Consider the following 16,131-nt stretch of genomic DNA (forward strand, 5'->3'; position numbering starts at 1 on the left):
AGTTAACGATAAAAAACAAAGTAAAAAAACATGCGTGCTCGAGTTTTTATGAATATCATTGTGGTTTACCAAACGGTCACAGGAAGAATATATTTTCGGGACGTGAGCGGGGAGGAGATACCAAGATATTTTTCCTCTTTTTCGAGGCAACTTTCGTCACCTTTTCTCAGCATTTTCCTAGGTTTAAAACATGTTTTCTAGGTCATGCATGAAAAAATATATTCGGCAACTGTCACACAGAGGATTGCAGAAAAGAAGGCTAAAAAATTCAGGCCAAAGTTTGCGCGTTCTTACGTTCATTTGAGTCATAGTTGGGACTGATTTTGATAGCAAATACCACAGAAACATTAAACAACACCTCCACTTGCTCCCCTGTCTCAAACAGGCCAACTGATTGACAAGATTCCTACACCCAGTGACATGATACACACAGGAATGAAAATCCTGGGGGTTTTCATCTAACTGTAACATGCACTAATATGAATACGATAACTACATTCTAATCTGATAAATTGATCAAAAGTTCTTCAGATGAATGGTGCACAAAAATATAAGGATAAAGGCTGATAGTTTCTAAAGAAATTATAAATTACAAGGATATGCTTAAATTGCTTAGTTTTTTTTTTCTATGGATTGCACGAGTAGACTATTTCAAACAGGCAAACAAAATGCGAACTCTACGGTCTTTTACGATTTAGATATGGACTCCTACTGTTCTTGATTTCAGGTGGAGCTGGAGAGGCATTTGTAGATCAATTTGATTGAAGTTATGCAATCATTCAGACTTTCCATCTCCCACTGAGACAAGGATCATCTTGCTGCTTGTAGTATCGTTCGAAGCGCAATGATGACTGCAATAAATTCGCGGTCCGCCGCGGAAAATTGTCTTCGTACGCGTGGCATAGCGCATGACCCTTTTAATGCCTCTGGTCTCACATGTGAAAGATAATTCTCACATTTACTACTTTACTTCTTTTCAGTCCAAGTTCCATCGAAATAAGTGCCGTTTATATTTAAGAACGGGATGGAAACCCGTTCACAGGTGACAGTTTGTCCTCATTTATGAAAGTACTCCATGATTTCGGATCTTCCGTTCCATCTTTGCTCTTTTGTAAATCAAGTACGGGTGAATTTACCAAGTTTTCACGTTCAGACATATGCTTTTGTAGTATTGCTTGCCTTACGCAATGGTTTTGCCGGCATAAACGTAAGTGTCCTTGTTACATTCATTGCGTGACTATTGAGAATTGGTTCACATGTTACAGTTCATTGATAGCACGATAATTTTGGCTGGAGTTCGCGCTTTCAGTCACTTATCAGTCAGGACTGATTTTTGAGTGCAAATACAGCAACAACATTTTAAAACAACACCTTTCCTTAAGCTCTTATCTCCAAATAAAGCTTAAGAGGTTTTCGCGCCCAAGCTAATCCCAGTCAAGCGAGGGCAAAGGTCTTGTGTGCTGGATCTGGCTGTACTATTCAATTGTTCTTCTTACAAACTAATTGGAAGGATAACTTTTCAAGTTCACCGTCTGTCTCTTGATTGGCTAACGCCTCTAGAAGTGAAATGATTTACATTAGAAGGCCGCCAAGGATGCGTTAATTTCCATAGAGGATTGCAAGCAACTTGACCCGCCACGTGCTAAAGTTAACCACCTTCGCTTTTCCGCGATCTCAACCAAGATGGAGAACGGGAATGCAGGCGAAGGTAAACCTGCTAACCACTGGGGTAGCGAGGAATATCTTTCTGGTGAAGCTAAGGATAACACCGCCGAAAACCTACTTCACAATGAAGAGGGAGGACCAGCTCAGCAGAAAAGTTACGTTGGGTTGCAGCGAAAGCTTGGCCTTGTCAGTGGAATCAGTCTTATCGTAGGAACTATGATCGGTTCTGGAATATTTGCTTCGCCTCGCTATGTCATGGAAAATAGTGGCTCTGTTGGACTGACTTTGATTGTGTGGAGTCTTTGCGGCGTCTTGGCGATATTCGGAGCGCTGTGTTACTCTGAACTCGGCACAATGATTCCCTTATCCGGAGGAGAGTACGTATACTTGTACGAAGCATTTGGTCCTCTGGTAGCTTTTCTCTATTCGTGGACGTCTGTCATTGTGCTAAAGCCGTCGCAAGTTGCTATCATCTGCTTGGCGTTTGGAGCTTACGTGATCGAGCCAATCTTCCCTGGATGTGGCGACAGAGGAGATTTACAACCCGTCGTTAAGCTGTTGGCTGCACTAGCCATCGGTGAGTAGTAAACCTTTCGCCAATTTATTTTTCACCGCTGTTAGTCTATTGCAAACGTGTCTAGAAACATATGAATTAGGTTTTCAGAGCGTGTTGGTATATTTTAATCCCGAACAAACAAACCGATCGCTTTGTAAACATGGAATGCAAAACAACAAGGATACGTCCATGCACTGTTATAGCTTAGCCGGTGTTCATTTCATTCAATGACGACTCCCGTTGCGCTCAGTTTACGCCAAATTTTTTTCACCACGGGCTCGAACATCTAAATTTGTTTATCTTTTCCTCATATAAAGCATTCATCCAATCATGATTTGAAACACACTGCCAAACAACTTCTATAGTTAACGAAAATTTTATTAAATCTTTAAGAAATGTACTGGAAACATGCTGTATCTTCGACGTAAGCATTTCGTGAGAAAACACCAGTCGAGTTGTTGAACATGTTGATCACGCGAAAAATATTTTCACTTATAATTTTTTTTTCAGAGGACGAAAAAATAACTTGTATCATTTCTGCAACGCTGCGCAGTTTGCCTTGCTTTGTTATTGTCAAATGTTCGTCATTGATCGAACCGGCGTTAATTTGCATCAGTATACAATCTCTTACGCAACTTTTCAGGTTGTAAAGCATAACAAAAGTTACCGGAAGTTGAAGTTTACCTCGGCCTCCAAACCGTAAACTTCAATTTCGAATACCCGCCAGACTACCTATGTTTGAAAATAGTGTTACAGGTGCAAGGGAAGTTGACATGATCAACAGATGACAATCAAGCAACCTACCTGAGGTCCATGTGGTATAATGTGGTAAAATAAAATTAATAAATTATATCACAGCCTCGGATATAGAAAATATGGCCAAACTATGAATCAAGGCTTATGAGCTGGAAACAATGCCAACAAAAATTCAAACCCCACCTTCTCCTCATTCGTGTATCAAGAAAGAAACAGTGATCAGAGAATAATCAATATTATTAAAAACTGGATCATTGGATAATGCAATTCAAGACTTTTTATTGGCTTAGCCATTATGGTATATGAACCAATATACCATAATCTAATATCTGTACATTTATTGTAACATCCGGTTTCTTCTTACAAAATAAAGTTGAGAAGATTTGTCTAATATCTTGGAGGCCTTTTTTTTTTTTTAATAAAACAATTATTCCACTCGCGTTTGTTGGATATGAGATTATTATAGCCAACTCGGCGCTACTCGTGTAGCGCCGAGTTGGCAATCTATCATCTCATATCCAACGCGCGCTCGTGGAATAATAAAAACTGGACCATTGGATAATGCAATTCAAGACTTTTTATTGGCTTAGCCATTATGGTATATCAGCCAATATACCATAATATACAAATATGGTAAGCGTACGCGTCAGCTTAAAATCAAAAGGGAGCTAAAAAATCCAGTTTCTTCTTACAAAATAATAATTTCTTGGGGGCGTTTTTAATAAAACAATTATTCCACTCGCGCTTGTTGGATATGAGATGATTATAGCCAACGAGGCGCTACGCGCCTCGTTGGCTATCTATCATCTCATATCCAACGCGCGCTCGTGGAATAATTGTTAAATATTCTTGACCTGTGAAAGAAAAAAAAAAAACATAAAACAAAATTTTATAACAGTTATAACAGACATCATTGTGAAGTCAAAAGATTCACATTCAACATCTTTCTTTTATTGAAATTTGAACGCAAATTTTAATCTTGATTACTAATGTTACCATTTGTGGAATTTTCTCTTACTTTTCATTTGCTGCAAAAGCCTGTCATATGACCTTGCAGGGAACCTATAGTCTGCTTACGCACAATACTAAATCAGCTTTGTTGCACAATGAATTCTATTCATGGGTTGTTGTGTCTATGCTTGTCTGTAGAGAATAAATGATCTCATTCATGAGCTGTCAAAGGGAGATTCTTGAAAATAATTATAAAAACCCAAACTTGTTTTCCAATAATAAAATAATTATTGATCTAGGCTATTGCAGTTTACAATTACGATATTTGCCAGTGTCTCACCAAAAACTCTTCGGCTCAGCTTTTAATTTTGATTTTAATGAAAAGTTTTCCTTAAATTACAGAAGATACCCAATGCACTCGAAGTTCAAAGTATGTTTTTAGTGCAATAGTCATGTATGATTTGCCTTAAAGGAGAAAAATGCTACAGATTAAAAACTGATTTGCTTAGAAAAATGTTTCACTTTGGTTAACCTAATTATACAAACAGACAGACACAAAGCAACAAACAAATTCATAATAGTAAATCTTTTTCCCAGATTCTTGATCAGTGGGGGTAGAAACAAGGTGAAAAGATAAAAAAAAAAAGGGGGGGGGGGACAAGGCCTTTGCCGTTTCTAATTTAACTCCCTTTTACAGCCTTTCAGTTCAAGTCACGAAATTCCTCCCCGTTCCCCCCCCTCCAAAAAAAAGTTTTGAGTGACTTTTCAGCATGGAAATTGAACACTTTACCTGCTCCCGCAAATTCTCTCGTTTGTCTGGTTTATCTATTGATTGTTAATTGGTGTAATAAAAGCCGATATCAGTTGAAATAGCTCATGTTCACACTCTCTTTTGATGTGAATTCTCCAGTAGAAACACAAGAGTTTCGGTGCCTTTTACAAACGAAAACTACCTACAAAACTGTTTTATGATCACCTGATAATCTTCTGAAGAGCATGTAACACAGCGGCGACCAACAAGCGCCATTGGGATCAAATTACAAAAGTGTCATTAAAAAAAAAAACTAATTATTAACCCGGGATTAGCGCATAGCAAATATAGCGTACTTGCTGGAAAGGTGACCGTTTTAATTGTTCTGCAAAACACGCGGTCTTCGTCTTGAGTATCAAAGATTTCTGGTAGAAATGAAAGAACAAGGAGTAACAAATCGTCGGGAGCCGAGCGCTCCGATCAGCGCCGCCAGCACTATCGATTTGCTTGAAAACCAGTTGGAAGACCACTACACGAACGTATCCGACGGGGCAGATATGGAGAAGAAAGCTGTTTACCTTCAGAAACAGATTGGTTTGATCGGAAGCGTGTCCCTAATCGTTGGTACCATGATTGGTAGTGGTATCTTTGCCTCGGCCAGTGGAGTATTCACCAATGCAGGATCGCCTGGCTTAACTTTGATCGTCTGGGCTGGATGTGGTGTCATCGCCATGTTGGGTGCTCTGTGTTACGTAGAGCTAGGTACAGCGATTCTGAAATGCGGCGGGGAGTTCACCTACATCTTGGAAGCATTCGGTGGTCTAGCTGCCTTTTTATTCAGTTGGACATCGGTTACACTTCTCAGACCTTCACAAATGGCGATTATTGCTCTGGCTTTTGGACAGTATGTAGTCGAGCCATTTTTTTCCGCATGTCAAGATTCGGATCGGCAAGACTTGAATATATTGGTGAGGTTATTGGCGGCTTTGTGTATTGGTTAGGGCTTTAGACCATCCCCTTTTAGAAACGATACACAAAATTTGTTTTTTCAACGTGAGAGACGGCGATTAGTCAATTATCAGTTTCTGAAAGTTTGTCGCCACGGTGAAGGAGGGCCTATCTACAATAGCACGAAAATTGTTTATTTAATTTGACAATTTTTTTCTGTCATTACCAACACTTTACAAGTACGGAGGGTTTGTCCCGACTTGACATAAGTGGACAAATCTTCAAACGCACTGCTGACAAAATTTGTTTCGGGTAAGAACTGGACAAAATCGACTAATTAAACGAACAAGGCCGTGCTAAACGTGTCGTAAAAGTAACCTCTGGTTTACCAGGAAGGAAACAGTTGTCTTTTGTTGCGAATTTCCATTGAGAAACAATGCCGACAAGTCTTACGAGTAGATCTAGCGTGAACGGAATTTAACAGCTTTGAAATTTTTAATGTAGAGAAAAAATTTAGTGTGATCTGCCAGTGCGGATAGGCAAGAAACCAACGAAGCAATCCGTTTTCGAGTAAATTGAGTCCGGAAACAGAAAAGCTTGTCTATACTAACTTTGCTTTTACCAGCTTGGTTCTTATGTGACATTCGCAAGTAAGTACAAATAATTCTTGACCCTACTTCTCGATTACTGCTAACCACGGCTAGAATTGTCTCTGATTAAGTTTAGCGCTGCTTATCGTTCTACACTTGCGCGATGAAAATCGTTCGCAGCATTCTGTCCCAGAATTTCTTTCTGTGAAAATCATCGCATGAATGACGTATTTGTTCAACGGTGGGGTAAACAGTCATTTTGGTCTTTTTCTTTTTTTTTTCTTTTCTTTCTTTCTTCTCTTCCTTTTTTTTTTCTTTTTTTATTTTCTTTTCATGTTTCGAACAAGCTTACTAGCAGATACATCGTTAAACAGGTTCTTTTTTCCTCAAACTCCACGAGTACCCTGCAACAAATTGTAAAAATTTGGTTGCATTGGAACATTATTGTGTTACTGACTGGTAGTATCGTGATTATTTACGTTGTGTCCTACTTTGTTGCCACTCATACTCCACATGAAAGCCTCGAACTCAAAATCAACGCACTGAACCTTTCGACTATAGGATTTTTCCAACTTCAGTTGCGCCTCCTGCCCACAACAAAACCCGGTTTTTAACCGGTAACTCACGCGCTCGCACCTTTAGGTATAAACACAAGAATCGGAATCATTATTTTTTCTTTTAGTTTTTCATTGTTTGCGATGGCTTTTTTTAACGCAAGTTATTATATTTTATCACCGCCGGCCAATAAGACAACCTTTTGGGTTCGCATTAATCCTATTAGAGGAGCACTGAAGCTTTTGTAGTCAGAGAAAAGAGCTACAACTCAGACCGTTGGAGAAACATGCAAATTGATCCCCTGTTTAATAAGTTAATGTGTTTCTTGTCTAAATTTTTCCTGTTTCATTTCAGGAATCATCACGTTCGTGAATATTGCCAGTGTAAAATGGGCCTCGCGTATGCAAGTTGTCTTCACAGTTTGTAAGATGGTGGCCATTGTTATGCTGATAATTACTGGCCTTGTTCGCCTCGGTCAAGGTAAGTTTGCTCATTGGTCACTTGGACATCCACCTTTTTCGCGCGGGTGGTATTGTTGTTGTTGTTGTTGTTGTTTTTTGTTTTTTTTGAGTTCTCATTGGCTTTCTATGATTCTTTCCTTTGTTATGATTGGTTGTTGAAATAACTTGAATGCTCTCACGACACCCTACTTGATCCTCTGACCCCTAACCTTTAAGGGTGATTAGCTTCTTATTTCTCCTTACGATTTCCCCCTTGAATCAAACACTAAAGTTACGAGAATTAAATCAAGTGATCACCGATTGAAGAAGTTCTGGATTATCCGCCATAGAAGCCGTTACGACATCAGGAGGCTTCCGACCCATGAAAACGCTGGGATCTCCCGGACTTGCATCATGTTGCCAGCATGTCAGTTGAAACTGAGTATTTACGTCACTTTTGTTTAACTTAACAATTGTTTTTTGCAGGTTTTACGGCGAGTTTTGATAACTCCTTTCATAAAACAACGAGTAGCCTTGGTTTGGTGGGATTCGCGTTTTACAACGGACTTTGGGCCTATGACGGCTGGTTAGTTCGTTACTTTTCATCTGTCCTCGCTGAGCTTTCCACAAAAATTTAATTTTTTTAATACAGTACACGGTAACTTATGTTTATTAGGACAATTAAACTTTTTATATCTCAAAAAGTTCATTTCGTTAATTGGACATGACAAAATGCATTTTTTATTTCCTTTCCTGAAGTGAATGTTCGTCCCCTTTGAAAAATTATTGTAATAAACACTAAGAATTTTTTTAAGGCTCACTTTGAGCTGGAGTGATGCCTTCACTTGGTTTGCTGTTTGAATCGAGAGTATTGCTTCTCCTTTTAGATTGCGTATTACGTGATTGCCCCTCCTAAATAATAATACCCATTCTCCCTTACCGGAAAGAGCTTTTTGTATGTGTGTTGTCAAATGCGACTCATCACCGCTCATGGTTTGAGAGGGATATTTGTGGGTGCGTTTAAAATTTTTTCGACTCAGGTATCAAAGTAGAAAGTATTGATAGCGGCAGGGTTACCCTGAACTGGAAAACACAGCGGTCAAGCGTCAAGCATGTGCAAGTGGTTCATTTTTGGCCAGCCGCGTGTCAATTTCCCATGCAAAAATTTAAAGGAAAACAGTATAAACGTAAGTTGAGTATCTTTTGAAGAAGCTGTTTGGCTCTTTATAGGAATAACTTGAATTACGTGACAGAAGAATTGAAAAATCCTTATCGGTAAGTACCCTTTTGTACTTTTACTACGCAAAATGGAAGATTACAGAGCGCTTTTCGGTTAAGTGTTGTAAAACCAAAACCTAAGTTATAACAAAAGATTCAATAACAAATCAATATAAAAACAAGCAAACCGTCTAAAGCGCGGGAAAACAAAAGCAAACCGTCTAAACCGCGGGAAAAAGCGGCTGACCAAGTCGTGATTGGTTTTATTTTTGCATCTGATTGGTCGAGAGAGTGCACGAATTTTAGGAACCAATCACAACGCAAAGTGAAGCAAACCAAAGCAATTCCGGATTATTTTCGACAATCCACCGAAAGTTGCTATATGCTGTTCATGTATTAATTATAAAAAAAACTCTTTGTTGCTTCAAGGGACCTGCCGCTTTCCATTTTGATTGGTATTCCACTTGTGACAGTTTGCTATGTGCTGGTAAATATCGCCTATCTGACCGTCTTGACACCCGTGGAAATCATGAATTCCAGCGCAGTTGCCGTGGTAAGTAAAGGGATTAATTTATCAATTTATTTATTTTTAGTATTTTTAATCCAATTAGTTTCATGGCATTCATTCATTGCAGAAATTACATGTTTTCATGCAAAAGTGGTAAGCCGTCGGCCATCTGCGCCCTAGTTCTGAGTGTTGTAGCCGTTTCGAATTGTAAAGTCTCCACTTTTTTTACTTGTTTTTGTTTGTTTATTTCTTTGTTTTATTTCAGACTTTGGCTGATCGTTTATACGGAGTGATGGCTTGGGTGATTCCCATATTTGTTGCCTCGTCCACCTTTGGTGCCGCTAATGGGTCTGCTTTTAGCAGTGGAAGGTGATTTTGAGATTAATAAAGCTACTTCTTATAGAATATCATTCATTTTGAAGAAAATGTATCTAATAGGTGGTTACTCTCATTGGTAGTTTCTCAAGTAACTCTATAGAAGTTTGTTTTACATGGACTGAAGTGTATATCGGCCCAATTATACTCAATACCTCTTTAATACTAACCGAGTTCTTCGAGGTCCGTACTGTAAGTTAACCGTGTTTTCCAACTCGATTGCACGGGACATAAATCCCAGCGTAAAAACAAGGCTCCGTAAATTGCAGTACGCCGGGACCGAGAAAACAAGGATAGTAGGATGTTTGTTCGACCTCCGAGTTCAGATATAGGGGGAAGATTTCCATTCAAACAAACTTTTAAATTTAGTGGGCCATACAGTGAATTACGGCTCGCCAAACTGACCATGCAATCAAAGCTCACGTGCTGGGACATATATGTCGCTAACGTTTCTGCAAGTGAGCTAACATTTTTCTCGGTTGATACGACACTTTGCTGAAGGAAACTGATAAGACAACCACATCGAGTTTGTTTATGTGATTTCTGGTATAAATTCAGTCAAGTTGTTAAGTTTTTTTTAACTGACCCTAGAGAGCATGGCCTTGTCACCTTATTGTAGGAAATTAGATGACTCATGTTCTTTTTAAAAAACCTTAATTGCCGACACGTTTTCTATCATTCTGGCCCTGAATTCTCGATACAATTCTGACATTTTTCGACTACGAAGCAATAGAATAAAACAGTAGTTGTATATTTTGCGCGTTGTTCTTTCCCCAAGGCAGGGATGAAGCACGCACCAAGAAATCAGAAGGGGGGATTTTTTTTTTATACATAGTGTTATATCGAGTTATTTTCCCAACAGTTTCCGTTTCATTGTGTTTCGACAATTCACTTCATTTTAGCACCTCTTTCACGTCAATTTTAAAAGCGGTGTATTGATATATATATATATATATATATATACATATTTTTTTACAGACTTGTGTTCGCCGCTGCTCGCGAGGGTCATCTTCCCAAGTTTCTGGCTATGATTCATACTAAGAGACACACACCGCTTCCTGCCATGTTGTTCACAGTAAGTTCAGGGACTTCCAAAAAAATAAGAATTTTTCCTGGTTTATACAAAGGGGAAAGGACCATCCAGAAGAGTTTTATTTCAACTCTTTTCTTGGCACTTATCAATGAAATTTTTGGCATCACGTCGGTGTAGGAACTGACACAACCCAACAGATACTTATCCTTACAAATAATCCAAAAAAGGAAACGAGCAGACATCTCAAGTGATATAGTCTAGATATAGTCTATTTAGAAAAGAATCCCTGTTGCCATGTGAAAGTGGCATGCAAGGCCCAGATGAGCGTGTCACTGATGTATTTACCACCTTTTGTACATCTTATGTGACAACTGTACAGACACACAGCAAACCGGGATCTGCTTGTTTTACATGATAAAAAAGAAAAATGTTGTTAATGGTGACGTCGTTTACGCATCTGTCCTCTAACCGATCAGTGGCTAAAACTGGGCGTATCATTTAGCTTATCATATAATTCCATTTTTAACATTATCTTTTTGTTCATACTTGTTGTGTTGCAGGTGCCATTAAGGCATCAGATTACATTAACAAGTTTTTTATTTGGTTATTACAGAGTATCATTGCCTGGATCATGTTGCTGCCAGACTCCAGTAGCTTTGAGACACTCATTAACTATTTCAGTTTTGCCGCCTGGGTTTTTTACGGTTGTACTGTGGCTGCTTTGCTTTGGCTCCGATACAAGAAACCTGAAATGAAACGACCGTACAGGGTAAGTTACATGTTTGAAATTGGTCACGTGCTTGCGAAATAAAGGACCTAAATAATCGGACAAGTGGGCGTCAGATTTTTAAATTGAAAGGGATAGTCACAAATGGGAGAAATAAAGCGTTAGTTAAGAAGTGTTTGTATTAGGGGACCTCAAACGTACACAGGTCTTGTCATCACAGCTGTCAAACGTAGGGCATGCGTGAAAGGATCAACTTTGGCCGCCCGTGCACCTTTTCCCGCGCAAAATTTCAAATGAAAACTTATTATATGGCTGTGTCTCACAAGGATTGGGAACTACCGAATTCCCGAATTTGGTTGGCTGAAATCAATATTGAAAGCAGTCTAGATTTTACCATCTAGACCGGCATCTAGACCGGTCTCGAAAATAAAAAGTACAAAGAATATAAAAAATTGGCATATAAGACACAGCCATATAATAAACATCTTATTAACCGAGCTAGGTCGGTCTGTATGGGAGAATCTTGACCTCGGTCGCTGGTACAGACCTCACTGCGTTCGGTCTGTACTGGAGACCTCGGTCAAGATTCTCCCATACTGACCTCTCGCTCGGTTAACAGCGGGGCTCCAACGCGCGCTTCGCGTGCGTGGGGCAGAGCCCCATACCCATGGAATATGGTCAACCTCTTTCCGTTTGGTTGTCACGTGATTGACCGAGCGTACGTACGTATGTGCCTTCATATTGCACGGGTAGGGTAGGGGAGACTATCAAAACGAAAGGAGGGGTGTCTCAGGCGATACTTGGCAAATGCACATCTTATATGTTATCATTACTATTACGAACTTGGGAGCTCCGCTTTTAGGCTTGGCTAAATCGATATATATTAAGAACTAAATAAACAACCGCTGTCTCGCAAAATAAGCGAAAGAAGAAATTGAAATGTTCGCAGAGATCTGTTAAAGGAAGCAACAGCAGGGAAAAGGAAACTCGAGACTTTTCGAACATAAAGCTCATTCAAGTACGAGTATCCTGTTGATTTTACCACAGTATTTTGAGCTTTACAAAAAAAACGTTAAACGCTTCTTTAACATCGTGACCTGCTGGCTCGTGTGGTAACTCGTGCGAGACAACTTGGCTCTAACAGCCTGAAAGCACGCTACCTAGTCATTGCAACGTTTGCACATGCGCAGAGAGAAAGTCCACAAGATAGAAACAACAGGTAACGAATACAAGGATAGAGACGGCTAGTGACCTAAGCTGAAGGCAATGAGGGTTATAGAAGTATGCAATTGATTCTCGTGAGATGTTAGCGCTTTATCGTTTGATAACTGACATTTTTTGACGTTAGGTGCCTTTGCCAATCCCCATTCTGGTCTTTCTGGCCGCCATCTACCTGATCGTGGCGCCATTCTACGAGGCCCCTCTGGAGTCTTTCTTCTGTCTCCTCTTCATCCTTGCTGGAATTCCGTTCTACCTTGTATTTGTCTATTTCAAGATCGTGCCTCAAAGTTTCTTCAAATGCATAAGTAAGTTTACTATCTGCAAATTTCGGGTTTTATCCGGTATTAAAATGTATTTACGACCGACTACTCAAAACAGTTATCATTAGCTATACGTGCGCGTATTGGAATTTAGAGGATAATGAAGAATGACATTTTTGGGGTATTTTATTTTTCTAAACTGTGGAGTCAAAATATCTTTTTGCAGCCTGAAAGCAGGGTCTTATTATCGTGTCGGCACGAATCGTCAACTGATAGGCTATTATTGAATGTTCTGACTTTAAGAGACGTACCATTTTGGCAAGAAAAGATCCATTTTCCTCTTTCTCCTGCCCTCCCCCCCCCCCCCCCTCCATCTGAACTCGCTTACTAACAGAGGAATGAAAAAACGCGGGAGGCTTGGGTCGGGTCGCGTTCTTTAACCGATCCGACCCAGACTTCCCTCGTTTCGCTCTGCCGCTACTGCTATTGCGCCCAGAGAAGAGGTTCCAATCTCTCTCCGTCCTGATCGCGCCATTGGCTATTTCGCTCTGTTGTGTTAACTGAACGCCTTGGGCAGGCCCTCATTTTCAGCATAGTGCATCTGGATACACTACTGAAATTAATCTGGGCCCTACCGTGTAACTGTAACTGGCCCTGGATGGTCTGGGTACAAGACTATACTGGAATATGATCGTTGGGCGGGCTGGACTATTACCGTCAGATTTTGAGCTGAAAAGCAAGCAAACAAACTAATAATAAAATAAACGACCCCCCCCCCCCAAAAAAAAAATTAACTTTAATTTACTTTTGTTTCAGCGCGGTGGACGTACAAACTGCAGACGATTTGTGATGTGGCTTTTCCTGAATCCGAGGCTGATATGTTGGGAACATGAACTTCCTCGTAATATTGATAGTGTAAAGTCTGATCGACTTCTCGATGAACAAACAAAAGTAAGATTAGTTTGTCCTATGGATCTCTTTCAAATAGTTACCATTTTTCATGTAGATGTAAATGAGCCTTCTAAACACTGTTTTTGACTGAAAATTATTTTATTTCTTCAAATATGTAGAGGATATCACGTAGGTATTGAAGAAGTCTACATTCTTAAACTCCATTCAAAATTTTAGTTCCCTACAGTATAAACAGGCCATGCTAGAAATTTCCGGCCCGGCCAGGGGGGCTAGTGGAATTCTGATTTACCCAATTTTTTCCCATTCGATACCGATATACCCTAAATTTAAAGGCAAATACCCAAAATTCTTGAAGAATGGGGTAATTTTTACCCATATTGTGAAACGAAAATACCGAATGCCTGGGTAGGAATACCTTATATATATTAATACTCAAAACCTTTGCCAGGCCTGAAATTTTAGCAAGTTGAGACCCCTTCCGAGATTCCAGCGATTCTTAAAGTTTGAGATATTAGCTTTTTTCGTAAGCTCTTTGCTATTTAGCTAACAGAAAGGGATAGCAGAGAGGAAAACCCCACAAACGAGCCCCTTCTTATTTTTGTTCTTTTCACCGATTCTCTTCGGGAATTTTGGTCACCTATCGCCTTTTTCGTCTGTGTGTGTGTGTGTGTGTGTGTGTGTGTGTGTGTGTGCGTGTGTGTGTGTGTGTGTGTGAAATGATTCTCGTTGGGCCAGTGTTGTAAACAATGCCTTCAATTATAGAGCGACGACATCATCTTTCAAACCGAAAATGGGCGATTTGAAGGTTAAGTTTGATTGGGATATTCCTTCTCTTTCCCAACTTTATTCATGTGCATCAATTGTTTCCTTTCTCTGAAAAATATTTCAGTTTCTTCCTCTTTTGAAACAAGCGCAAAGATAACTGTTGGCGTATTGTTGGCATGCTAAAATATATGTTTTAAAAAAACCGTTAATTCTAAACAAAAGCTAGGTTATTTCTATAGACTAATATATTTCCTTGTCGAAATGAATGTGGATATTTTTCTAAGTGATAATTGTAATACAAGACATATTTCAGTGAGATGTAATTATTTATGATATTGGTATTACATGTACGTCTATGAGTGTAAATATCGGCAGAAACAGTGGATTCAGATTATACAAGACATGCTAGGGTTTAAAAGCAATCGGCTGCTTTTCAGAGACTTAGGGATGGTGTTCTTGTTTTACCATCGCACTGTTCTTTGTAACCTCGCTCTTGATGGATTTGAATCGTACGCGATTCTCCAGAAAAATATCTACACTTATCGATCATCAACTGATACTGAATTTATAAATTATGAACTCTTGAGAGTAATTTCCTCAAATTACATCAAGTTTGCTCTTAAATTATTATTTAGGTGGTTATAATCTTTAATAACATTTATTTGTATCGTTTATATCGCTGATCATTTAACATATTGATTTACTACTCCCATTCTACTGAACTCACTCGTGATCCTTGCAAACTGTTTGGCCCTCAGCAGGGCGATTTATTCGCGAATCGCGCTGTTTTTTTTTTTTTTTTTTTTTTTTTCTTGTCCTATATCACATCTTTTCTCCAGCCAATCAGGGAGCAACACTTAAAACAAAACAACCAATTAGCACAGATCAAACATGTTCCCATTTTAAAGCCGAGTGTTGATGATATTGGGGAAGCTTACCTTAAACGAGTAATCTGTCTGAAATAATCATGATAGCAGTTCCTCTTTTACACAAGAATTTCTAATTTGAAATACATATGAATTAGGGGAGAATTTTTCTCTGAATCGATTACACTTGGTATAGTCATGAGGGAGTACCCTCTTTGCACATAGTAAATGAACTGTGTTTTATGGGTTTGAAGTCTGCTTATACCATTTTTATTGCTTAATTATTATTGCTGTGTATCTGGGTTTTTATTATCATCTGAACGTGCTAGCTCAATTATTTACACTGTAACTCTGACAAATGCGAAGACCTGAAATTTCGTATTGTCACCACCAAAACATGACATTGAAGATCAAAAAACGCGAGCGTTCCTCAAATTAATTCACTTCCTCAGTGAGCATACGTGTTCTACCAATGAGAGCCAATCAAAGTTTTGTCACGCCTACTTTCCCGCCCCAGGGCGCCGATCGTGATTTTCTTAAATTCTGATTGGTTCACTGCGCGAGGTACACTTGTTCTGATTGGCTGATACGCCTTTTTGACAGTTGCCTTACTTTGTATTCCTCTATAAGCCGCGTGGACTTAAGTTGCACTTGAGTGCAAACTCCAGTTGATTATGTTTCAGTCCCACTCCAAGTTTGCCCAAACAACTTACTGTAAACAGACCATGTGGGTAGAATGGTAGCTTGTTAATGTATTTAGTATCAAACATTCAAGAACTCAGTTTGAGAGACAAAATAAATGTATTTCAGCCTTTACGTTGTTTGTTTCTTTCCAGTGTCTCTTAAAGTTCCACACGTGTATTACCGTATTTTTATTACTTTACAAGTCTTCGAAACCGAATAAGAAGTGACTTTTCACGTTGATTGGTCTGAAGAATTCGCGCCATATTCGCGACAATCAGATAAAAACCAATTTTAAAAGTGTTTTTTGTCAATACATTTTGCATATGTCAACTGAGAGTTCTCATTGGCTC

The 16,131-nt window shown here is 39.2% G+C and overlaps 2 protein-coding genes across 2 annotated transcripts; both read left to right on the forward strand.

Annotated features, from left to right (window-relative positions):
* The first annotated feature begins 1,435 nt into the window (after window positions 1-1,435).
* Window positions 1,436-15,913, forward strand: LOC111337391 (b(0,+)-type amino acid transporter 1). Its single transcript, XM_022943678.2, has 10 exons — window positions 1,436-2,242; window positions 7,127-7,252; window positions 7,699-7,798; window positions 8,443-8,487; window positions 8,860-8,983; window positions 9,204-9,307; window positions 10,292-10,388; window positions 10,960-11,115; window positions 12,422-12,599; window positions 13,371-15,913. Exons 1-10 carry the CDS (start codon window positions 1,684-1,686, stop codon window positions 13,445-13,447), a joined length of 1,566 nt encoding a protein of 521 aa, XP_022799413.2. The 5' UTR covers window positions 1,436-1,683; the 3' UTR covers window positions 13,448-15,913.
* On the forward strand, window positions 4,612-7,094 carry LOC148734315 (putative L-type amino acid transporter 1-like protein MLAS). Its single transcript, XM_088755115.1, has one exon. The coding sequence runs from the start codon at window positions 5,114-5,116 to the stop codon at window positions 5,678-5,680; it is 567 nt and encodes a 188-aa protein (XP_088611241.1). The 5' UTR covers window positions 4,612-5,113; the 3' UTR covers window positions 5,681-7,094.
* Window positions 15,914-16,131: the final 218 nt, after the last annotated feature.

The sequence above is a fragment of the Stylophora pistillata genome, chromosome 3, assembly GCF_964205215.1.
Source record: "Stylophora pistillata chromosome 3, jaStyPist1.2, whole genome shotgun sequence".
Lineage (NCBI taxonomy): Eukaryota > Metazoa > Cnidaria > Anthozoa > Scleractinia > Pocilloporidae > Stylophora > Stylophora pistillata.

Bases quoted from the DNA above. Each gene is read 5' to 3' on its own strand.
- LOC111337391 (XM_022943678.2), top strand. From the start codon at position 1,684: ATGGAGAACGGGAATGCAGGCGAAGGTAAACCTGCTAACCACTGGGGT. The intron at 7,799-8,442 runs GTTAGTTCGTTA...GGCTCTTTATAG, and splicing joins CTTTGGGCCTATGACGGCTG to GAATAACTTGAATTACGTGA. The intron at 12,600-13,370 runs GTAAGTTTACTA...CTTTTGTTTCAG, and splicing joins AAGTTTCTTCAAATGCATAA to CGCGGTGGACGTACAAACTG.
- LOC148734315 (XM_088755115.1), top strand. From the start codon at position 5,114: ATGAAAGAACAAGGAGTAACAAATCGTCGGGAGCCGAGCGCTCCGATC.